Genomic DNA, 26,239 nt, shown 5'->3' on the forward strand with positions numbered 1-26,239 from the left:
ACTGATATTGTTCGAGTTCTTTAATATCTACAAGCACTGTCAGTATCACATTAAGAATTAGTCCAATTACAAAATAAGCAATTTATAACAAATAACATGAAAATTAAAACAACAATATATATCACAAGAGTTTAAAAAACAACAATTTCTGTAACAATTATATTTTAGCAACAGAGTTAAACTCAGAACAGAACTTACAAGTTCAATTTGTGTTTAGACTTTTGTAAGTTTATTCCACAAGTGCGGAAATACTACCCCAGTTCAACCTGTCAGGCTAACATTACTACTGTAACAGAGAGTGAGTGAGTTTAAAAATATTAATCAATTTCTTAAACAAATTTTTCAGCTCTTAAAGAGCCATGTCATATTTTGTAAGTCTCTATTGTTTTAATCTACCAATGAGCTATCAGCTACTGCAACACTGCAAACTGTAATCCTGCAACACAGCAGACGACATGGCTGCCATTTTGTTTCTGATGACTAGATCATTTAAGTTATCACAACTCAAACTGGAAATTCCTGATAAAAACCTGTGCATATCATGCATGGATTTCCAAACATGTTATGCACATAACATAAACAAACATTATGTCAGTCATATATATGCATGTTTAAATACTAGAGCAATATTGGCACGATTCTTCAGATTGAGTTAAATTAGTCTCTTACTATCTCTCCTTGCGTGAGTTGCATGATTCTGCTACTATCATGTTTACAACCACCATAACAACCATAGTACCTAAACCTGTCCCCTCAGTCATTCATAAACAGTTAAGGGCAAACATTTTCCTCATGATTCTGACTTTTGCTGGAATCCATAAGAACAGGTGCAGAACCACAGGTACTGGACTCCGAAGCAAAATATTAGAACAAACTTAAAATATTACTGGTATCCTTTACAAGATTACATCTGAGAGTCGAACATCTGTGATAGAAAACAGATCATCTCTTGCCCTGTCATGTACACAATAGGATAAGATTGGTACTATCTGTCAAGTCTTAATTATGACGGTATTATTCTTTGAACTCACCAGCTAAGCAAATAATGAACAGTTATGTATGCCAAGAAGCAAGTGTTGTAACAAGTCTGACCATTGCTTCTGTTATTACACAGTAAAGAGTGAAAGTCTTCAGTTCAACATGCTGAATACCCCACAACTAATTATATATTATTAATTATTTACAAATTCAATTTATGTAGTTTCATATTTGCTGACCCGCCATGATCAGTACTGCTAAGAAACATGGAGACCTCCTTTTACATCTGTTCCAATGACGTTACATGATCAGTTGCAATGCATGCTGGGAATGCAGGACGAGATGCTGCTGTTCCCTGAATATCTCGGGTTACAATGTTGATGATGAAACAGAAACCTAGTCTTGTCTTATATTTACAAAGTCTTTTCACACACAAGTTCCTTATGCATAAAATCACAATACACTATTTCCATTGACATGTCCAGGGACTTTTGCGTATGTTAAAGGAAGTTGAGTTGGTTCCCACGAACTTCCCGACTGAATTGAGTTGTCTATGCTATGATCATCACCCATGGCTATATAAGGTCCGAAAAACTGAACAGGGATAGATATGGGATGGAACAGACCCATTCCTCCTGACAACTTGGACTTTCGGAAGCACTCTGGGATACTGGTTGGGTGGATCGATATCGGGAAATAGTGGGTCCCAGCTGGATGTAGAACGAACCCGGGGAGAGGAACGTTTGATGAAGACTGCACATTCAGACTTTGGTCAGGTGGAGTGTTGCTAGAGTCACTTCTGACAGCAGACACATCTCCATGGTAGGAGCTTGTACCGTTGGAGGTGTTTCCTGAACTCAGTTCGCTAGAGCTAGGGTAGGGAGAAATGCGTGATCCTTGGCTTCGTGTCTTTCCTTTGGAGATCTTCCTCCTCTGCAGTTTGCCAGCATCTTCCCTGGAACTGCTACAGGTGCTGCTTGTGTCACTCGGATGGCTCACATGCTTCTCCTGAGAGAATCTTTGTGTAATGTTGTGTTTGAACTTGTATATGCTGCCTTGTCCTCCCCCTCCACTGCCCGAACTGCCCTTCTCGGAGTCCGGTCGTAAGAATTCTGTGAAAGAAGTCCCGTCACTGGAATTCGTGGAGTAGTGCCCTTCAGCTCGGGAGTATGGCTTCGTTAAGGATGACAGACTGAGATGGGAACAGGCGTCTGACCGGTTGTTTCGGTGTCCGTCATCTGAATCTATTATTCGCTCATTGTTGGTAAGGAGATTACGTAACTGTAGATCAGAGTGGTTGGACTGGCCAGAACCTTGCTGGTTGAAGAGACCCTCGGGGAAGTTACTCCGAATGTCAGACGTCTTAATCTCAGGTTTTTCATCCGCTGGAATTCTTGACACTATTTGAAAAAAATGTTATTGTTAAAATAGTAACAAATCAGAAACTACAAGTCTACAGAGACAGCTTAAGTGTTCAATTCAATGATGATATATAAATATACACATTTATGATTTCCTCCAGTTTTTCTTTCTTTTTTCCCCGTGTTTGCACTCAGCAAATTCATAGTCACATGACAGTGTAAACCATCAAAACAATCCAGTGACTGATATCATGAACATCAAACATAACTGGAAGCATGCATCAACCAAGTCAGCAAGTCTGACAACCCAATCCCATTACTCGCCTCGTAAGACAAGCATGGGTTGGAGAAGACCAATTCTAACACGGATCTTCATGGGGTATCTCAAGTATGAAGCAAAATACACAATACACCCAAATAAAGTATGTTCCTGCAAAAATCGGGGCGGTGGGGTAGCCTAATGGTTAAAGCGTTGGCTCGTCACAGCGAAGACCCGGTTCGATTCCCCACATGGGCACAATGTGTTAAGCCCATTTCTGGTGTCCCCCGCCGTGATATTGCTGGAATATTGCTAAAAGCGGCGTAAAACTAAACTCAGTCAGTCAGTCCTGCAAAAATCAAGGATGAGGATAACTAAGCTGAAACACTATTTGAATGATAGTTGAACAGATCCTGTCAAAACTAAGGGCCATAATAAGTATAGTTGAATTTAAAACATGGCCAAAAAACTTCACATCCCATGTGACTACAGTGTAAATAATTTGCATCCAACCTCAATTTTCATATCCCAGTAGGATGCATTATTCTGCAAATGGTAACACTTTGCACCATTATCCTTGCTGGTTAATGAAAGGCTCCATAAGTTAATTTGTTTGTTGCTCAACCTTGCACTCAGCAATATTCCAATTATGGCGGCGGTCTGTACATATTTAAGTCTGGACCAGATAATCCAGTAATCAACAGCATGAGCATCGATCTACACAATTGGGGTACAATGACATGACTTAACCAAGTCAGCAAGATGACCAACTGATCCTGTTTAGTCGCCTTTTACGACAAGCATGAGGTGCCAATGAGTAATTCTAACCCAGATCTGCTCCATAAGTACCTGATGTGAGAAGTTTCTCCCCGGCAACTGTAAGGTGACCCATGACCCGGTCACAGAAACTGTCACTCGCACACATTCCTTCGCTCTCCACGAGGTACCGCATCACCTCGTCCTTACATTCCTGATAACCCAGCGACAACTGCGACACACAGCAATGGTTCAGTGATTGAGACTGGGTGGGAAGCGCTGTCGACGTTTCTGAAATGTTAGAAAATACATCAGATGATGGCCAACAGCTCCATCAATGGAGTGAGTTTAGTTTTACGCCAAACTCAGCAATATTCCAGCCATATGGCGGTGGTCTGTAAATATTAGAGTCTGGACCAGGAAATCCAGTTATCAACAGCCTGAGCATCGATCTGTGCAATTGGAAACGATGACATGTGTTAACAAGTCAGCGAGCCTGACCACCCGATCCCGTTAGTCGCCTCTTACGACAAGCATGGGTTACTGAAGATCAATTCTAACCCGGATCTTCACAGGTGCAGATTCTAGAGGCATTGAGTGTGCTTATGCAAGGACATGCAAGGATTTGTCCGACACAAAATGGCATCAGGAAATAGATACAAGCTTGCCTTTTTCAATGATAGGTTGCACTGTTGCTTGTTTTATTGTAACTGAAGCTAAACTTGATTGCATTTGGTGCAGAAAGTGAAGTAAATGAAACTGTACTCCGTGGTTGCTTGTACTAGTCCAGACTAATGCCAGCATTATAGTGCTAACCATGAGAGATACTGAGGCTAACCCACGCAGAACACAATATACTGACAACGAGCTAACCAGTTTGTGTTTCATTCTCTTAATGCCAAGCTTCAGGCTGGGTTACAACCAGTACGATCTTTCATCGTTTACTGCACACTGTATGTTTTGCAGAGAACCTGAACGTACCAGCTTTCTCCAACTTCTCTGTGAGTGTATTGATCAGTGTAATTGCCATTTCAATAATCTCGGTCTTCTCGATACGACCTTGACCCTGTAAAGAAGAATTAACAACATATAAAATTTATGCATCATGAATTGTATGTATGCATCAATATATGTTTTGGAGAAAGAAATTCACATATTTTTATTACAAAATTGATTTGAATCTGTTAAACAAACAACAAACACTTTTTATGGTTTATATTCAAGGGAAGTGATATAATCGGGCTAATACACAGGGTTCCCCTTGACGTGAAACCTGCGTATATGACGCAGTGTAAAGAGAAAAAAAAACATAAAAAAAACCCCACTGTGTCGCTTCTGACGCAATAAAATCACCAATTAAAACTACACAATTCAATGCTATAGGTAATAAATGTAACTAAATTGATTTATGATTTCAAACTGATTCGAAAGTACACAGGTCGCATGCACGAAGCTGACATTCCATTTCTAAATATAAATCTATGTCACTTAGGCGGGTAATTCATTTACATAAAGTTCCGTCTCATTTGCACAGAACCTGGCTAAATTTGGTTAGTGTTTCTCTGGTGTTAAAACATTAACATTTGATTGAATGACATGATTGAAGTGGTCCTATTTTTATACACTCGTGACCTCTCTTATCGCTTTCGTTAGTCGCTATAAATAGAAATATGGACTTTCGGGATATGGGGTGATTTACATGGTTATACACACAAACAAATGTAAAGACATAATTATTAGCATTCGTTGATATTTATTAATTTTTGAAAACTTAATTATTTTGAACACTGTCACGTCATCAACTGTAAATTAATCAGAAATATAGCTCATATCCGTTTCGGAAGATTTTGTACCTGCCAAGCTGGGGTTTTCCAATATTATCGTCATAAATTGAGAGTGTCCAATGGAATAACAATATCGTGTCACATGACATACGTCATCTATTTAATTCTGTCTAGAGGGTTTTGATACTAATTTTATAACGAATGATCATCTGCTATAGACAGACTGTTGTCTGCAATAATGGAGACGAAAAAACAGTCTTTGTTACAAAAGTATTTTGGTACAGATTCTGTTGAAAAGCCAGGCACGTCAACTGACCATGGTGATGACCATGACTGTGATGAGTTTGATTTATCTAGAAAGAAGCCCAGACTGCCAAGATCCTTACGGAACTCATGAGGTGAGGTGAGGTGAAATTGGGTTTAACGTCGTGCTTGAGAATATTTCACTCATATGACGACGTGCATGCGTGTGTATGTGTATGTGCGGCTGCTTGTACTAGCCCAGACTTAAGCTGGTTTTATAGTGCTAGCCCACTGAGATACCATGCCGCAGTGAAGCATTAATACCCCACTCAGACACATTATACTGACTCTAAGCCAACCAGTCCTTGTTGTACCCATTAATGCCGAGCGCCAGACAGGGACCAACAAGTACCATATTTTAACGTCTTTTGGTATGACGCGGTCGGGGATCGAACCCGCGACCTTCCGCTCTCCGGGCGGACGCTCTAACCACTACACCACGGAGGCGGTCTACGGAACTCATGGCTACAACATTACAAGTGGTTGCATTTCCACACTCAATCAGAGATGATGACAAATTTTGACTTTGACTCCCCTCAAAAGTTTGGACAGTCAACATAACCCCCAAATATACATGTCTAGGGGGAACCCTGAATACATGTAGGAGATAGTTGCACTCTAGTGCTGCTGTTTTGTTTTATGCATAACTGAATCTGATTCAGTCAAACCATTGATCCAGTTATCAATGAATCATGGCATAACGTAAAGCTTTGCAATAATTGTTTATCATACTTTCCTTTCATAGTGACAAGTTAGGAAATTGAAAACTTATCGTTTTCCGAACAAATTTATCCTGATCCGTTAGACATTGATCCATACTATCAGCGGAATGAACATGTACTCACTTGTTTCATATAACTTGCAGGGATGAGTCGGCTGAGATCGGCTAAACAGTTGTTCATCCGATCTCGCCTCCGTTTCTCTATGATACGGTGGGACATTGGGTCCTGGAAGAAATATCAACACATTCAATAGAAAAATGTCTGCTTTCAACAGAATTCTCAATGCACAGAAAATTTTAAAATATTTTAATCATAAGCTACTGTTATCAGGAAAGCAAAAATGGAAAGGAATGGATGATTGAAAATCAGCGACACTGTGTTTGGGAAATAAATGAGCATGTGATTCACCAGTCGCTCCGCAATCTTTTAACATCTTTTAGTACACTGATGCCATTAATTGAACGATTGACTATCGAATGGGCAAATAGTTCGCACAACAGACACAGGCCTTAACATTTGAGAAGGATGTTATTGGCCTTTATCACCACGATGAAACCCAGCAGGTCATGCATGGAGCTTATATTGCTGGCATCATAATTCAGGATCAATTGCTAAAAAGGGACACAACTCTGCATAGCAAACATCACATGATCTACCTATCACTGTCAGACACAGGCCATAACATAAGAGAAGGATGTTATTGACAGTTATCACCATGAAGGAACCTAGGGGTTATGTATGGAGCTGATTGTCCTGCCATCAAAATTCAGCACATATTGTTAGAAGGGACACAACTCTGCATAGCAAACATCACATGATCTATCTATCTCCGTCATGAGCAGTATACACTCAGTATCTCAATTTGCAAGTCTTACCCGAGGGGTTTTGTTTCTGTGGATCGTTTTGGTCTCAAAGTCGTCACCGCAGATGTTGAAATTCAAGTGTCTGAAACAGAAACAGACCACCACAAGCATTGCGGTTCATTGCGGTTTTTGTACTGCATGGATGAACATTCATAATTCTCATATTCATATGAACATTTTATACGTTTTTTCATTAAACAAACTACTAACACTTACATCAGCCAATCAGATAACACCTGTCAGCTTCCAATAAGGATAGGAGTTGCATAAAGTATTGATTTTACCACCATAGCTTTGTTTCTGTGTAGTTATCATAAAAAAAAGAAAGAGAAAAGATAAAGATAATTTACACTGAATAACTGAGGATGTACTCATCTCTAAATCAAAATATACTTTAGAATACATAACGCTAAACTACAATCACAACTGGCAGATCATTAAAACCAAGCAAGTACTCCAGAACGTTTTCTGTTGGGTGCCAAATGTTCGAGTGAAAAGTTTGGGTGAATAGTTTGGCTCAACTAAAACAATGTCAAACTTCAAACTGAAAAGGACTCCCTTTGGATAGTCAACAGCGGCTTTCCGCTGGCAACATAACGCTGTATGAAACAGAAGCATCCTCCTAGTGGCCATGACTCGGTTCTGTCTAGTGATGGTTAGCACTCAGAATCACATGACTTGGGTCTCTCTAGTCATGGCAAGCACATGCAACCTCCAGCTGCTCAGGGATACAGACAACAGCTGAAGTCGAGATTCAGATCAGTTGGGTTAATTAAATCCTCAAGACAGTTATAACCAAAGATCATAAACATAGTTCACCTCTAAAACTATTCTTTCTTGTTACGTTTAAATAGCTGTAGTAGTCTACAAAAATAAACTTTATGATCGTAACATCCAAAAACAACGGTTGTCAAAAGTGAAAGATGGCAATAATGGACAGAGGTACATGTAACAGTACAGAAGAATGGTACACTGAACTGTACAAGAAGGGCACAGGAAGAGGTACATTAGACTTACAAGAAGGGCACATGGGGAGGCACATTAGAATAGAAGAAGGGCACCATCCAGTACACGAGGGGACAGGACAGTGATTAACAGGGTAGACACAGAGGATACAAAGATCAGTTGAACCAAGAGATCAAGAAATTTAGGGCACAATGTGACGGCTTAGATTGCGGCCACAAATCAGTATCACAGCGACCTGGTTTGTAGGGGGGCAACAACAGATATTGACACCTGGAGTAGACTCAACTCCAAAAAGTAGAACATAAACTCCAAGCTATGATGCAACAATTCATCAAGAATAGTACTGTTACACTAACTTCCTTTCTTTAATCAATAAAACCAAAGAGTATTTGAGGTACAACTTACATGGGCGAAAAATATACACTGTCAGGTGACCTGAAAATATTGTGTGTACCATACTGCCATATCAAGAGCCTCGGACAACACAAGTCCAGACAAATCTGTAAGTAATCTAAGCCCGGCACCAAGCTTCAAACATCACATGACAACCTGAATTTTCCTGTGCAGGTTGCCATGGTTTCAGATCACTTTAAAGTAAAGAGTCATGTCCTTTGGGTATTTCAATGTCCAGTAACTGTAACCAAATGAAATTTCAGACTGAACTAATTTTGTTCTCTATTGCCTGATTGCAGCCAAATTTAATTTGGGTATGGTTCCAATAAGCAGTACCTTTTTACTTTTTTGATGCTTTTGGCACTTGTTATGGCAAGTATGATTTTTCCAGTTATGATATTAAATGAAATATAGGCTATAAAAAACTTTCTCTGGAATTAAATATCATCAAAATCATATGATAGTGCTCTCAATCTCATCAAAATAAAGCTCCCTGTTACACCAAGCAATCATGGCATAAGGATGATTGTAACTCCTATACCATAACACTGACTAAAAACACTTATGACAAGATTGCTTAGTGGAACAGCGAATATTGGAATCTGACACTGCTATGTAAAGATCTGATGATATCATCTGGTTAATAATAATTCTAATAACTTCTGAACAAAGTAACAGATTGAAATTACTTTTTCCTATCAATAGGGCTGGCAATCAATTTAGATGATAGAGATTAATAATCACTAAATATCGATCGATTATCGATTAATATCTGAGATGTAACTTTGAGCAAAAATAAATATATTTCAAATCAGTGGTGAGTGGCGGCATGTTTGTACATCTATGATTAACAAAACAGCATCCTGAATATAATTTAGAAGCAGACCATGTATAATGTCTTAAATTTGTATATTAAGTCAGAAAATTTAAACATTTTTTATCACAAAAGTTAATGTACAATATTATCAATAACAATTTTTTTTATCGATAATCATTAATAATTATTCATATCAATGATATTTCCGATCATCAGTCATTTTAGCCAGCCCTACCTGAATGAAACAAGCATATCACATTGAATTATTCATGAATTACAGGCTTCCACAGCACACAGCAGTTAATCTGACTGTTTTTACACCCCTAGAGTAATGACTAAGCATGGATATAAGGATATCTAGTCAAAGGCACCCCATAAACAAGGGCTACAACATTCCATGGAGTCCCCTTATTACCCCTGGAAGTAACACTGTCTTTGACCAATTTGATATACTCTATGGAACAACATATTCATGATGTAACATGATATAAAATACAGCTTAGCATATTTTTCAAAAAATAAAATGTTAATGCAGAAATCAATGGGAAAATGTTTGGTTTTGTGTGACCTAGAGGTGTGTCAGCCATTGCGTCTTGCAACACTGAGTTACCTCCCTTAGTATACATCTTTCAAAAAGAACACTGCAATGTTTAGTCTTCTTTGTGACTTTAAGCCACTGGGATTAAGCAAATCGGCGTAGCTGTTGCCAGGGGCAAGGATGGAATGGAGAATGTAATAGCCCTTGATTTGGGGGATGTATGGCCAGGTAGGTTCTGAGTTTTCTCACCTGCTCTCTTCATCATGAACAATCCCCTTGTCCTGAGATCCATCTAGTCTACCAGACCTGAAAATAAAACACCAGGGTCAGAAAAGATTTCACTGGGATTTAGCCCGATCCATACATCTGTGAGTCTTCGGAACACTCAGAAATGCATCTTAGTTTAAGGATATTGTAAAAGTAATTGCCTTTTAAGTGCCAATGACATGGCCAAGTCAAATTGTTGGCAAGCCTGACATACACCTAGTTTGATGATCCATCAAAATGATATTATTCTAGTTGGCAGCCTTCAATTCCAAAAAGTATCTGAATGAACTCCTTGTGGCAGAGTTGAAAATACATTCACAGTTTCAGAGTCATTGACAGAGTGGGAGGAGTCATTGGCAGAGTGGGAGGAGTCATTTACAGAGTGGGAAGTCAGCCAGACAATCATAAAATCAGTGTTATGAGTGGGGCTATGACTGCTGTTTAATAACAGCAATAGTTGAGCAATGTTGAGCTAACACACACACTGCATTGAACATAACCTTAAAATACATCTGAACTGGACCAAAAAAACAACAAATTGGGCCATAGTATCAATTTAACCCAATTTTTCTCCCAGGGTTCCTTACAATTGTGAATAAAACCCTGGATGACACACAATCAAACAGTCACAAATCAGGTCACCACTACAATCCATACTTTTGTCAGCTCTTACCACGCTGACAAGATTTGATGAGTGAGTATGGTTTTACACTGCTTTTAGCAATATCACGGCAGAGAACACCAGAAATGTGCTTTACACATTGTTCTCATGTTGCGAATTGAACCTAGGTCTTTGGTGAGTGAGTGAGTGAGTGAGTATGCCTTTACACCGTTTTTAGCAATATTTCAGCAATATCACGGTGGGGGACACCACAAATGGGCTTCACACACTGTCAAACCCGGGTCTTCAGCGTAACAAGCAGACACTTTAAGTTCCATTAGACTACCCCACCACCCCTCCTTTAAAAGAAATCTTGCGACGCTACTTGTCACGTGATCATCCTCTTAATATTTCAGTGAGGTTTCATAATCAGCTGAACAATAATCAGCAAGATCTACCTGCAATCAGGACAAGTGTGTTTGCGTGGAAGATAAAACATGCCGACCTTCAGATACATGACATGCATTAGATAAGGGAACAAATACTCATGAGTCAACACCTTTCTCAAAATAGCACACACGAACAACTATCATTTTGTTCAATCTGTTAAACTGGTTGGTAAACTTGGTAACTTTCCTGACAAAAATCAACCAAACTCACATGTAATAGCAACCCTCTTAAACTTGACGGTAAAGTTTCTGTAGCCGAATGTAAATATTGTGTATTTTAAACGTAAGTATATAATTCAGTTAAGCAATATAACAACCCTTTGAATAAACACAGCACTCTACTAATCCTTAGGTTAAGTTAATTAAATCTTTCAAATTAATTTGAGTTAATACATCATGGCTTTGGAGTACAGTCACATTAAATTCAAACAAAAATGGGTACGATTTCTGACTTTTGACAGTGTAAAAACCTTGTACAATAAATGGTACATGGGTTTTAAAAACATTCCGAACATCCTTTTCTAGTACATCTATGTACATGGAAAAATGAGGATATCACATTCGAAATATGTCGTACACTGTTGTCAGACTCCCTATTATTTTCGGTACCCTTGGTCTGGTACCTTCTAATGTCTTAGCCCCTATCAGGAGAGTGCCCAAGTATGCCACCATGAACACAGCACTTCTGACTCATTGGGTAATGCAGAAGCAATGTGCGAAATAGTTTCCAAATTTTGCAAGCCAGTCGGGCTCGCTGTGCCTAAAAGTTACTGCCCAGGGGTGGAAATAACTTTAAAATTGCTAGTGTACACAGGTACAGTGGCACATGTAAAATCACTTGCCCTGATAATTTTTCAGGAAATTCTTGCTGGGTTTGACTAGGCAGTGTCCACTGGGAGAAGTCACCGTCTTGGCTCCATGAAGTGGGAGCAATTAAGGTACCAGAGCTGATGCTGTCGTCTCACCTGCCACACTATGCCAGAACCACCTGACCTCTCTCTACTAAATTTTAATTTTAATCCGTAATTTTTTTAAAAAATAATTAGAAATAAACTAATGTTCACATTTCTAACTAAGCACACATGACCTTTACATGTTTGAATGAAGTTAAAGCTATATACTGAATGATCAGATTTTCAGAAAGATCAGGGGCCAGGTAAAAACAATTCCCTTCTGGACATTTTGTTCCAAACTCGTAAGACCTACAGCAGATACCTGGTTAGGGTGGGGTAAAAGGGGATTGGGTACCTTTGTTGCAAAAGTTATTTTATTGGAAAATGGTTAAAGAAATTTCAGGTGTTTCATGGGCGGATCCAGGAATTTTGCACAAAAAAAAATCTTCAATGTGGTCTTAAGTCATTTTCAAAAGGGGGAGGGGTCGCCCCCCGCCCCCCCCCCCAGTGGATGCGCCCATGTGTTTTATGGTTCTACAAAACAAAGGCATACTACACCATTAACTCCTTTTCATACAGAATTCAGATTTGAAAGATATTAAGGGAAACAGCAAATCAAACTGTACTGAATACACGTCATATCTAGTGGAGTGAGATGTGACAGAAATATACTACACGTGACTTTCCTTACTAACAATCTCTTCTGATCGACTGAAATAATCAATTTTACATCAGCAAAATATACTCATTTATTCACAGTTGAATATGTAGAAAATTCAACAACATTATTTGCCACCAAATGTGTCTGCAATCGGTTTTAAACGATCGAGTCTGGATCATTCTAGTTAAATTTATTGCGCCAAATACGGTAATCCGTGCTCGAGAGCAGTCACGTTTTGTGCACGTTGTCGACGCGAGATACCAACAGCCCGTAAACAAAATTCAATGGCTGCGAGAAACACGCCCGTTGCAAAACCACCAGCTTACTGCACTAACTGATAACTAAAATGCAATATCACAGAATACATTACATCCACAACAAATGCCTTCAATGAAAAATGTATGGGAAAGTATACAACCGACATTAAACATATGCAGGTGATGTCTACCCAAGCTGCTCGCTCAAAACGTAAACAGTATCTGTATATATTCTTACCGAATCCCGCCTTCGTCTTGTCCACGTCCATTACTCCCCTCAAAATCGTTGGAATCCATACAGGGGTTTATCACTGAATGTGAATGTATACTAGGAACAAACTAAAACACCATCTCCTCTCGCGTACACGTTGTTTCGTCTGCACACATTTTGACAGAAGTTGCCTCTGGATAATTCACGTGTATGGCCATGCTGTGACGTCATAGTCACGCTTCTTCGACACGTGCTTCGGTGTGTACTATGCTTGGTGCATAAAACCAGCCGGCAGGTAGCAAGTCGTGCCACATTCGTCTTGACAGTGTCTCAGATTGAGAGGATGCTATGTTTAACCGTTTATAATGATGGGAACTGTCAAATAATCGAATGAAAAAATAATTTCCGTTCATATTTTTTTTAATGTTTCAAAAAAAATGTGATTGAAAAGAAACCCAACCAAACTGTTCATGTCAAATGTAAATCAGAAAATGTTCCAAAGATATTCTGGACAAATTATTTGAAATGCTACATAAAATATGTCCGATATATTTGACACACATATCGATCACCTTACGGCATGTTTATATTTATAGGTTATCGATAATTTGGGGCATCTCCATTCAACGTGTTCAATTAAATACGTACATTTGTTCTTTTATTTCTAATTGGGAAATCATGAAATGGGAAATTTGCCAATGGACGAACCTTGTAGCACGTCATATGTCTTGCTTGATACTACTGTGTTGATACAAGATCGATACCAAGTGCATAAATGCACCGCGGGGACGGGTTACTTACACGGGCGTGCATGTACCCTTTTACCGTTACACACCTCTACGTGTTGCAAAAATGCACCCACGTGGTTGTGTGTGATAGCCATAGCACTCAGATAAACCGGGTGAAATTCTTTCTTGACTAAAAAAAAAATCGCCGATACAAATCAGCAGCCCAGCACGTAGGCGTTCACAGTCGAGAAAGTGGGCCGGCCGTCTTACCGTTTTGCCTCTGTTATAAGAGCTCCGTATTTCGTACACACGTGGTAAGTTTGATTGGAAACATCACGGCCCAGAAACATTCCGTGGATATGAAAGCATTTGGATGCTATATTGCTTCTTGTTTAAATGTCTCTCGATACCCACACACACACAGCACGAGAAGGCTGGCGACATAATTATAATTCAGGTCAAATCTACGAACACGTGACCGTGTGTATGTGTTGAGATTCATTGTATGGAAATATTTGAACTAATGGTGAGTTATTCTGCGATGGAACAATTATTTTGTCGGCATCACCATTTCAGTTCGTGTGCCGACTCGGTAATTGTTGACTCAAACGGACATCCTTAAAACCCTTATGATTGTTATCAATACACAATTGCTTGCGGTCTCGGCACGTGTACTCCACGTGGATTAGGCAGAAGCGTCTGTCCTCTGAGCATCGACCTCTTGAAGAACTCTTTAAATATGATAATTAAAACGATGTTTGCCGTCGGATTTTGGCCTTGGTGTAAATGGGGTAAATTACTCAAATCCGATGTCTAAAGCTAAAACGGTCTCGCTCTGCTAAAACGGTGTCGCTCTGGAGTTAAATTTGTCTCTCTCTCCTCTCTCTCTCTCTCTCTCTCTCTCTCTCGCTCAGAATATTTTTTTTCAGAATATTTTTTTCCCTTATAATTGATAATTTTTATGTCCTGCTTCCCCTGTTACAGAAAAGGCCGTAGAGCCAGGGAACTCTAAGGTCCTTTGCAAGAAGGTTCATTGATCACAGGAAAAACAGGATTTTTTTCTAAGAAAGCACAAAACAACAAAACCAGACACCACAACACATTCACTCACCAATCACACTTACAAGCTTCAAATATTTACAGTAAGTTTAAGTTGAAGTCCATTCAGCCTATATTTTTTTCATTAGGGAACATTAAGAAAGAATTCAGAAAATCATTTAAAATTTGCAAAATCATGATATAACATCCACTTTTTATAAAACTTATCTTGTTCACTTTTACTGAACTTCAGTAACCCATGCTGGTGATCACTGGATTGTCTGGTCCAGATTCGACTATTTACAAACCGTATAGCGCTACGATCGCTTTGAGGAACGGGGGCCAGGTCTCTACTTGTGTTGTGGTTGAAAGACAGTCTCTGGTACATATGTCTCTTCACGTGCGCGTGCATTATTTACGCCATGCATTGGTGCCGTCAATCAAAACGTATTGTTTCTCTCCTGAAGAAGGTGGTCGCTATATTTTTTCCGCAAGGTGTGAGGTTAGTGTTACGCCGCACTCAGCAATATTCCAGCTATATGGCGGCGGTCTGTAATAGCTGGAATATTGCTGAATGCGGCGTAAAACTAAACTCACTAAACTCACTCCCTCACTCTCTCCCCTCCTTCCCTCTGTCTGCCTCCCTCCCTCGCTCTTCCTCTCCGATCCCTCCATATCTCTCTCCTTTCCTTCCCCCCCCTCTCCCGTGTCTCTCTCTCCCTCCTCTCCCTCTCCTCTCCTCTCTGTGTGTCTCTGTCTCTCTCAAACACACACACGTATAAACATATATTATATTTGTCTCTCAATATATATAATTTAGATAGAAACAAACCATACCTTTTTAATTGAAAAGGAGCCCCAGTGAGAAGGGAGATTCTGAACCTGAAGATATCTAGACTTACTTCTTTTCCAACTTTAGCATTGTGGAAAGGGCTAGACAGAAGGGAACATAATGCGGTTCAGGTACTGTGAGACGGATTGGGGAAATATGTCTTGATGTTATTTAAGTGGTGCAACGTGAGGTCAAAGGTTATCTATTTATAATTACCTATACGGAAGAAAGTAACGCGATCGTCTGGGTTGTTTACACACTACACGTGACGACCGCTTTATATATACACTCCCATGGCGTAACAGTACTAAATCCGGGTAGGTCGGTTAGAATGTTTACTAACACCCGAGTGATCCATTGCCTCTATACTAGTTAAACAAAGCGAAAAGTATATTTTGATCAACGTTTTTGTCAAAGGCTGAACTGCTACGCGAAACGTAACATGTGTAGATTTCTCATGTATTTAGAAGACATATTAACGCGTATGATCATATATTTCCGATGGGGCAAATATACTGGCATCTAGTCCCAGAATCAAAGTTATCTTATTTGAAAATTGCAATATATATATATGTATGTATGCATGTATGTGTGTGTGTGTGTGTGAGAGAGAGAGAGAGAAAGTGTGTGAGAGTTTAGTTTTACGCCGCACTCAGCAATATTCCAGCTATATGGCGGCGGCCTGTAAATAATCGAGTCTGGACCAGACAATCCAGTGATTTACAACATGAGCATCGATCTACCCAATTGGGATACGATGCCATGTTTCAACCAAGTCAGTAAGCCTGACCACCCGATCCCGTTAGTCGCCTCTTACGACAAGCATGGGTTACCGAAGATCAATTTATGCCCCCAATATATAAAATATTGTCGAAAAAGCGTGACATTGTGCCTTTAAGTACGATGTTAAACCCCATTTCACCTCACCTTACCTATGATTACCTGAGAGTACATTTCTCAAGTTCTGGCTCGTGATATATTGCCCAGAAAACTTTAGCCCTCCAAGGTACTAAGATCATCCAGTGTTTAAAGTCTAAAGTCTCCCCGACCGTGTCATACCAAAAGACGCTAAAATATGGCGCTCGGCATTAATGGGTACAACAAGGACTGGTCGGCTCGGAGTCAGTATAATGTGTCTGAATGGGGTATTCATGCTTCACTGCGATATGGTATCTCAGTGGGCTGGCACTATAAAACCAGCTTAAGTCTGGCCTAGTACAGCGGCCGCACATACACATACACACGCATGCACGTCGTCATATGAGCGAAATATTCTCAAGCACGACGTAAAACCCAATTTCACCTCACCTCACCTCTATCAAATAAGGGCTTGAGTTGTTGGACATTAAAGGTTAAAACATCATTGTTTAATTATGGATTTGCTGAAGTGTGGAGAAATCAGGATGTTGGTATAATATAACGGTTCATATCATCTTTTAAGCAGAGATGTATAGATATAAATAAGCAACCGCTGGTTGGAAGATCTCCATATGTATAAGAAACTAACTTTGTACCGTTCTATAAAACATAGAAGGTTACCTGTCGTGTATACCTGTGAAAGTTTATCGTATTGCCTTTTGATCTCTCCTCTGTTTTAGCCAAACGTTATTAATCGAAGAAGGTTGGAAAATAGGTTTCAATAGAGAAGAAAGGTATATCCCCTGTGTGTAGTCAGGGACATAGAATCCGAATATCAGTAATGTTTAGTATGTCCATTTTACGATGGTCTTAGACGCCCTATCATTCCTGCTTATTACTATACATTTCTTTCAAAAATAAAATTTCAACAATTGCTTGCATCTAAAAATACCCATATATTAATATCATCACTGCTTGCAAAGTATGTATTCCTAGGATTTAAATTATGATCACGTTTTCTACAGTCACATGTATACTTTATATTTTAAGGGCTTCATTTTGTTATACGCTGCATCCAGAATCGGGCCAGTGCCCCCACCCCACTACTGTCAATAGACAATAAACTCAACACTATATATAGGACCATGTTTCGCCCGTCCGTACTTCCTTTCCAGACCTTTAATGTGGAATGTCATACACTGGAGATGAGAGTACCGTATTTGCGATGCGAGTACCGATCTCTAATAGAAGGAGGTGTGGTCATCGTAGTGCTCTTGAAATCAGTTTCACACCCCATCTCATCTCACGTACTTCTCACTAAATTTCTAAATTTACTCTGGTGCCTCCAACGTTGCCTTTATCAAGGCTATTCTTGTTTGAAAATATGTAAAATATTTATGTAATCCAAATCGAGCAGAAAAACATTTAAGTTCTGGCCTGGAGCTCAGGCAGTCGGGACTAAGTCTTGCTGAACTGGGCCCCGTTCCTGAAAGCGATCGTAGCGCTAAGGTGATCGTAACTCCCATACTTTAACATAGACTTACGACAGTCGTAGCGCTACGGTCGCTTTGAGGAACGGGGGCCAGGTCTCTACTTGTGTTGTGGTTGAAAGACAGTCTCTGGTACATATGTCTCTTCACGTGCGCGTGCATTATTTACGCCATGCATTGGTGCCGTCAATCAAAACGTATTGTTTCTCTCCTGAAGAAGGTGGTCGCTATATTTTTTCCGCAAGGTGTGAGGTTAGTGTTACGCCGCACTCAGCAATATTCCAGCTATATGGCGGCGGTCTGTAAATAATCGAGCATGGACCAGACAATCCAGTGATCAACAGGATTAGTATCGATCTACGCAATTGGGACACGATGACATGTGTCAATCAAGTCAGCGAGACTGACCAGCCGATCCCGTTAGTCGCCCCTTACGATAAGCATGGGTTACTGAAGACCAATTCTAACCCGGATCTTCACGTGAATCCGCAAGGGGAGCTCGGACGGACTAAGAGAGAAAACATACACTCGCATGTGAGGAAGACTGATATAAGTGAACTCGTGTAAGAATTCGTTTATTACCCTTTCTCTCGTTCCGGAAACAAAACTTGACAATCGTTTCGTGAAATCAGTATGACACAATTTCCTACCAAGAGTTAATTACCTAGCTCCCTGTAGGGCTTCGATAACTGTACATGGAGTCGCACAACTGATGTGTATATTTATATTTATTGTTTCTTTATTCAGTGAGGGTCTGTGAGAGTCTGTGAGAGTCTGTGAGGATCATGATTTATTGTACAGTGAAGCATTTCGAGTCGGGGGTCATTTCAATTGATTTTTTTAATTACCTAGCTCACTGTAGGGCTTCGATAACTGTACATGGAGTCGCACAAACGATGTATATATTTATATTTATTGGTTCTTTATTCAGTGAGGGTCTGTGAGGATCTGTGAGGGTCTGTGAGGATCATGATTTATTGTACAGTGAAGCATTTCGAGTCGGGGCGTCATTTCAATTGCCCCCCAGTTATACAATTTGGATGTAGCCCAAGTATGTTACCTTGTTTCATTTTGTTGATGTTTGTACATCTCGTCTCCACAAGGCTGTTATTCCTCATAGAGGATAGTTACCAAGCCGAAACAAACTCCCGTGATAAACTAGATTTATCGCCCTACACTGGTAGTAGTTTATCTGTCTAAGGACCACCCGATTCTTTCATATTACTATATTTAATCTGTCTAAGGACCACCCGATTCTTTCATATTAATAAATTTAATCAGTCTAAGGACCACCCGATTCTTTCATATTAATATATTTAATCTGTCTAAGGACCACCCGATTCTTTCATATGAATATATTTAATCTGTCTTAGGACCACCCGATTCTTTCATATTATTATATTTAATCTGTCTAGGGACCACCTGATTCTTTCATATTACTTTATTTAATCTGTCTAAGGACCACCTAATTCTTTGATATTACTATAGTTAATCTGTCTTAGGACCACCCGATTCTTTCATATTAATATATTTAATCTGTCTAAGGACCACCCGATTCTTTCATATTACTATATTTAATCTGTCTAAGGATCACCCGATTCTTTCATATTACTATATTTAATCTGTCTTAGGACCACCCGATACTTCTTATTATACTAGTTAAGGTGCTATTTCACAGTTATATAGTAAATCAGGGTTTCATTTGTAAAAGTCACTTAAATCGACGACATCGACAGTATTGGTAAGAGTTCTACTTTGTGGAAGGGTTATTTAGCTTGAGCGACAGAATTAACGTCAGTGCCACAGCATGTACATCAAGTCGTGACTAAAAACATGCGAAACAGTCAACGGCATCCGGCACACCGAACGCCATTGTTAATCACCACCTCATCTCTCCATCAGTCATGTCGTCCAAAACAACAATTTACACGTTTTTAGGTTTCAGGTGAAGAACTCTGACGTCATATCACTATGTCCTCTTTCTAACTTCGGAACCTATTTTATTAGGAGAGGAATAATTCTGGGCGATTTCTCTTAGTTATTTTTTTTTACTGTATGTGCATTGAATCATTTAAGCTTTTTAATTAACCAAGAGAAAGGTTATCGTCATCCGGGGAATAAGGAATATAGATACCCCCGTCCCCTCTGACACCTCCTACCCGTGAAGATCCGGGTTAGAACTGATCTTCAGTAACCCGTGCTTGTCTCCTCCCCTTGAAGATCCGGGTTAGAATTGATCTTCAGTAACCTATGCTTGTCGTAAGAGGCGACTAACGGGATCTGGTGGTCAGGCTCGCTGACGTGGTTGACACATGTCATTGCATCCCATTTGCGTAGATCGATGCTCATAATGTTGATCACCTGATTGTCTGGTCCAGACTCTATTATTTACAGACCGCCGCCATATAGCTGGGATATTGCTGGGTGCGGCGTAAAACTAAACTAAGTCACCCTCACACCCCCTTTACATGAAACGTACTGCCAACGGATGTGCCGCACTGACATAAGTCAGAGTCTCAGTGTAGGGCCCTCATCCATTGATACTGGCATGACCTTTGAGTAAGCTGTGCCTCATTTTGATAACCTTTGACCCATTGAGTACTCAAACCATATTCATGGAGATTAATGCTTGCTGGGGGAGAGTTCCAGCGGAATATTGAGATTCTCCCTAGGCCTGCACGGTGCCCTGATCTGAACCCCTTTGAAGCATTTTTGGTTGTTGTTTTTCATTACCAGAAGTGTGCTGCTAACCAATGGCATCATTGACATATCATCGTAATGGTAATACTTGTGAATTTATAATGCGCCGTTTCCATTTACAAGGCACAAGCTCAAAGCGTTCACACAATCTGATTAATACTACCCCGGGTAATCCAGGCTGTCTGTGAGGCGTTAGAAGGTTCATAGTCAGATGACTTCTCCCACCGGGTACCTATTTTCAGCTGAGTGAGTGAGTGAGTGATTTTGGTTTTACTCCGCTTTTAGCAATATTCCAGCAATATCACGTCGGGGAACACCAGAAATGGTCTTCACACATTATACCCATGTGGGGAATCGAACAAGGGACTTCGGCGTTACGAGCAAACGCTTTAACCACTAGGCTACCCCACCGCCTCCGGCTGGGTGAATGGAGGCAAGTTTGGACAAACTCAGACTACATGTATCATATGTGCTTCATTGTGGGGCAGGACTGTAGTCCTAGTAACACTCAGGCGTCAAGCTGCCAAACACGGTCACCCATCCAAGGACTCTCTGCCCACAACGTCGCTTAACTTCAACTGATTTGTGACCTGAGCTCTATACGCACAGGGCCACACACTACCACTACCATCACAGATAGCTACACCACTATGATGAAATATACTATCGACAAAAAATAAGGGAACTAAGAAATTGAATGCAGACAATGTAGAGGTGAAAGGGTGCATTACCGTAGCGTTGCACCCGAACGCAACATCCAATGACAATGAAATTCCACATGATGCATTACCAACACGTGATGCACGTGCACACATAAGTCAACCTCTGTAAACGAATTGGAGAACTCACGATCACTAATGTAAGAGAGTTGAACATATGCTGAAAAATGCCTCCGAGGCAGTATCTCAATAAACAAACACAATGGATAATTGTGGGGATGATGGGAGGGGGTGGGGGTGGGTTGGGGATCATTGTGTCAAGTTGCCCGAATGTTGGGTAAATCAAAAAGTTTAATTTCACGCCTGTGGGACAAGTACCGTCAAACAGGTGGGGTTGCAATGAGACCTGGGCGTGGTAGACCAAAATCAACGACACCACGACAGGATCGTCTCATTACATTAATGACCCTACGCAATAGGTTCAAATCATCACCTGCCATCAATAGGGAATTCCGTACACTCACTGGGCGACGAATTTCACACTCAACCCTTAAAAACCGGCTCTATCAAGCACATCTGAAAGCAAGGCGACCTTTCAAGGGTGTTACCCTTACAGCTCACCATAGGCGCCAAAGATTGGCATGGGCTAGGCAGCATCAGGGACGGGCTTTGTGCCATTTGCGTTACACCGTGTTCTCAGATGAGTCAAGGTTTTGCCTCAGATTCACAGATGGCAGAAAACGTTGTTGGCGCCGTAGCGGTGAGCGGTATGCCAGAGCGGCAATTATTGACCATGATCGATATGGGGGTGGTAGTGTAATGGTGTGGGGCAAGGTTACACATGACAGGCGATCAAATCTGGTCATCGTTAATGGATCCTTGACTGGTCAGCGATACGTTGACGAAATTTTGCGTCCTGTCGTGGCTCCACTGGCTAGAATCATCGGCAGGAATTTTGAATTCCAAGATGATAATGCCAGACCACATCGGGCCCAAATTGTCACAGCTTATCTCCGACGAGAGGGCATACAGACATTGGACTGGCCCTCTAAGTCCCCAGACCTGTCCCTAATTGAACATCTATGGGACATTCTCGGTCGAAGGGTGTACGCCAGGGACCCGGCACCCGTCAACCTGGCCCAGCTTGGTGCAGCTCTTCAGGAGGAATGGCGGGCAATACCACGGGCAACCATCCGGAAATTAATCAACAGTATGCCATCACGGTGTCGTGAATGTGTTGCCCAACATGGTGGACACACCAGATATTGAACTTTACGCCCACATTTGATTTAGTGGACATTCAGAGCAATTTCACATTCACTGTCATTTCATCAGTCCCCTTATTTTTTGTCGGTAGTATATATAAGGATGAGCTAAATTAAGTTATTTTATTTTTATGCAACAATGAAACCTATAATTTATGGCTAGGGGTCATGATGATTTAAGGGGGGTTGGGGGTTGGGGGTCACCCAATTTGTTCTGGGGAGGTAGGGGTCATCAGTGTTCAACATGTACCAGGGCGTCAGCAATTTTGTACATTATAATAATACATGATGCTTAAAAATTGTGGGTGGGGGCGGGGGCCCTCATTGAATTTGTACATGATATACAGGGTGGGGACTTACTTTGTACATAAATTTTAGGGGGATCCTTTACATTGTACATGCTTCTCCATCAAGCAGAAATTATGAACGGTCCCTTACTTAATGGACTCAAAACAGCGACGATCTTGACCTTTACAGTAAAATTTAATACAACAATTACTACTCCCTCCTTGTCATGTCACCCACACACTTGTGTATTTGTCGTCATTCACTTCATGGTTAGGTAATGAATGCATTGGAAGTATTAATTGGTAGTGGCACTACCGAAATAAACACCTTGCTCGCATGCACATGATTTACATATGTGAATATAGTTACATATATGCAAATATACATACATGTGTAGATGTAAATTTACTATGCGTTCACATGATACTTGAGCAAGGTGCGTAAATAGAATATGTAAATAGTATTTCAAGTTATTCAAGCTATCATTCACGATTCAGTGATACACGTTGTTGACGTTGTTATGGACAGACATAGCTGTAAGTGACAAGTCAGTTTGGAAGAAAGCCAGGCAAACGTACTGGTGGGACCAGTTGATTAGATCAGGTGAAGACAAAGATTGGTGTGACAATTTTAAGGTTGTAAGGTTAAAGATGTATTTGATTTGGTCTCAAACCAAAAGAACTCTATGTATGTCTTCCTTTGGTTACCAGAAAAATAGGTTGCTATTGTTTTGTATTGGTTTGCCCATGAAGCGTTTGCCGTAAAGCGCTGAGAACAGAACAGTTGCAAATCTATTTGGAGTTGGTAAACAACGGTCTTTGATTGTATACGTGATGCTTGATCGTCATTCAAGGATTCGAGAAAAAGTGAAATTTCTCAAACTGCGAGCAAGCAATAGACAGCTGCCATATTTCCATAATAGGTCCACAAAAGTCAATGTTTTCAAAGTCCGGATTTTGATTTATATCAATCTTAGTCTCACATTTCAACATCATGAATGTTTCCTTGCATAATACGCAATGGACTATAATTCATTACAATTTACCGGAGTGGTTATCAAATTTTACCGCAGTTCAAGTTATTACAGTTTGCTGCAGTTTTTATTACAAATTACCGCAGTGCTGTTGTTACAATTTACCGCAAGAGTCCTATGGGGGACTACCTGCATAGGAAATGGTGCTCACTGATACCTGAAGGAGTATGTGGTCACAAGTATGTATTCAGAGACATTAACATTATGTGGAATTGTCGTATCTATGACCTTTTTCACAGTGGTCAAGGAAGATCATGCTCACCAACATGGCGGTATCCCTTCCTGTTGCTGTCCTCGGAGATGCTGCATACCCGCTAAGACAATGGCTCCCTAAACCTCTTTCTCACAGAGCCATGCTTTCAGATGAACAAAAGACGCGCGACAATCGACAATACTTTTGGTTGACCGAAAGGCCGCTTTTACTGTGTATTTGTGTATGACGACATGACTTGAAGAAGGTGTAAATTAAGTTTGCAGAGAGCGTCATTGCCTCCCGCACAGTTTGTAAAACCGATAATGGAGAGTGGGAGTGAGTGAGTGATTTTAGTTTTAGTTTTACGCAATATTCCAGCCATATGGCGGCGGCCTGTAAATAATCGAGTCTGGACCAGACAATCCAGTGATCAACAGCATGAGCATCGATCTACTCAATTAGGAACCGATGACACGTGTCAACCAAGTCAGCGAGCCTGACCACCTGATCCCGTTAGCTGCCTCTTATGACAAGCATGGGTTACTGAAGATCAATGTTTAACCCGGATCTTCACGGGTGGATGGCGAGTGGGAAGATCACGAGGGCACGAGGGTGAGGAAGAACCTGGAGATGAACACGAAGAGACGGTTGTTCATAAACATAATGTTTGAAGAGAAAGTCTGTTGTTTGTTACTTTTACTTTCATTTGTCAGATACAGATATCAGCTACTCCTGAACGTTAATCAAGGACATCCACTTATTAGGCGAACATCTGACCCAAAGCTTTTGAGATATTGTGTGAAGCACATGTTTTGTCCATTCCAATACATACATACATGCATGCATGCATGCATACATACATACATACATACATACATACATACATACATACATACATACATACATACATACATACATACATACATACATACATACATACATACATACATACATATACATACATACATACATACATACATACATACATACATGTATGGCTGGAGAACTATGAGTTCTGTTTTATCATCATTCAGTTTGAGGTAGTGTGACGACATTCAGTTTGAGGTAGTGTGACGACATCCAGTTTGAGGTAGTGTGACGACATCCAGTTTGAGGTAGTGTGACGACATCCAGTTTGAGGTAGTGTGACGACATCCAGTTTGAGGTAGTGTGACGACATTCAGTTTGAGGTAGTGTGACGACATCCAGTTTGAGGTAGTGTGACGACATCCAGTTTGAGGTAGTGTGACGACATCCAGTTTGAGGTAGTGTGACGACATTCAGTTTGAGGTAGTGTGACGACATCCAGTTTGAGGTAGTGTGACGACATCCAGTTTGAGGTAGTGTGACGACATCCAGTTTGAGGTAGTGTGACGACATCCAGTTTGAGGTAGTGTGACGACATCCAGTTTGAGGTAGTGTGACGACATCCAGTTTTTCATGCAGCTGACACGCTTCAGTGGTGAGAAATGAAGACTCAGTTGGTGAAGAAAGTAAGGTTTAAAAGATCTGTAAATCTGAGTGTCGTCAGCGTATAAATGCAGTCCAGGGTTGAAGGGTCTGACGATATCACCTAGAGGAGATGTGTAAATGGTGAAAAGTAGAGGTCCAAGAACCGATCCCTGGGGCACGCCGTAAGCAAGATTCTTAGGACTGGAGATGACACCATCAATGATCACGGATTGATGTCTATCTGCTATGTATGACTCAAACCACTGAAGAGCAGTTCCTCTAATACCCATCCTGGTCTCAAGTGTATGCATCAGAATAGTATGGTCGATAGTATCGAAGGCACTACTCAGATCGAGTAGAACCAATACTGCAGCACCATCTTTGTGCGGTTTCCGTGGAGTGGAAATTCCGGTATGCTGATTGCATGACTTCGAAACACCCATTTAAGGCCATATGTTCCTTGAGTCTTGTTGTCACCACACGCTGAATCAACTTTGAGGTGAATGGTAAATTTGTGACAGGCCGGTAATTTTTTAACAGTTCTTGATCTAAACTTTTCTTCTTCAGGGGTGGAGTTACAATTCCATTTTTAATGTATCCGGCAGCACACCCTCCTGAAGAGAT

General features: G+C 40.5%; 1 protein-coding gene across 2 annotated transcripts; it reads right to left on the bottom strand.

Annotated features, from left to right (window-relative positions):
• Positions 1-1,208: 1,208 nt before the first annotated feature.
• LOC124270178 (transcription factor cwo-like) lies at positions 1,209-13,297 on the bottom strand. Of its 2 annotated transcripts, none has more exons than XM_046705205.1 (7): positions 13,107-13,297; positions 9,990-10,046; positions 7,039-7,108; positions 6,287-6,388; positions 4,336-4,420; positions 3,448-3,645; positions 1,209-2,378 (listed from the first exon to the last, which is right to left on the bottom strand). In XM_046705205.1, exons 1-7 carry the CDS (start codon positions 13,163-13,165, stop codon positions 1,432-1,434), a joined length of 1,518 nt encoding a protein of 505 aa, XP_046561161.1. In that variant the 5' UTR covers positions 13,166-13,297; the 3' UTR covers positions 1,209-1,431. The 2 variants fall into 2 exon arrangements, with proteins under 2 accessions (XP_046561161.1, XP_046561162.1); XM_046705206.1 differs by having other exon boundaries at positions 7,039-7,767; positions 13,107-13,125.
• Between the last annotated feature and the right edge of the window lie 12,942 nt (positions 13,298-26,239).

Source organism: Haliotis rubra, unplaced genomic scaffold (assembly GCF_003918875.1).
Source record: "Haliotis rubra isolate DU_JTF1 unplaced genomic scaffold, ASM391887v1 Scf15, whole genome shotgun sequence".
NCBI lineage: Eukaryota > Metazoa > Mollusca > Gastropoda > Lepetellida > Haliotidae > Haliotis > Haliotis rubra.

Bases quoted from the DNA above. Each gene is read 5' to 3' on its own strand.
- LOC124270178 (XM_046705205.1), bottom strand. From the start codon at position 13,165: ATGGATTCCAACGATTTTGAGGGGAGTAATGGACGTGGACAAGACGAA. The intron at 4,421-6,286 runs GTGAGTACATGT...TCTTCTTTACAG, and splicing joins CTGCAAGTTATATGAAACAA to GGTCAAGGTCGTATCGAGAA. The intron at 2,379-3,447 runs GTACTTATGGAG...TTTTTCAAATAG, and splicing joins GGAGAAACTTCTCACATCAG to TGTCAAGAATTCCAGCGGAT.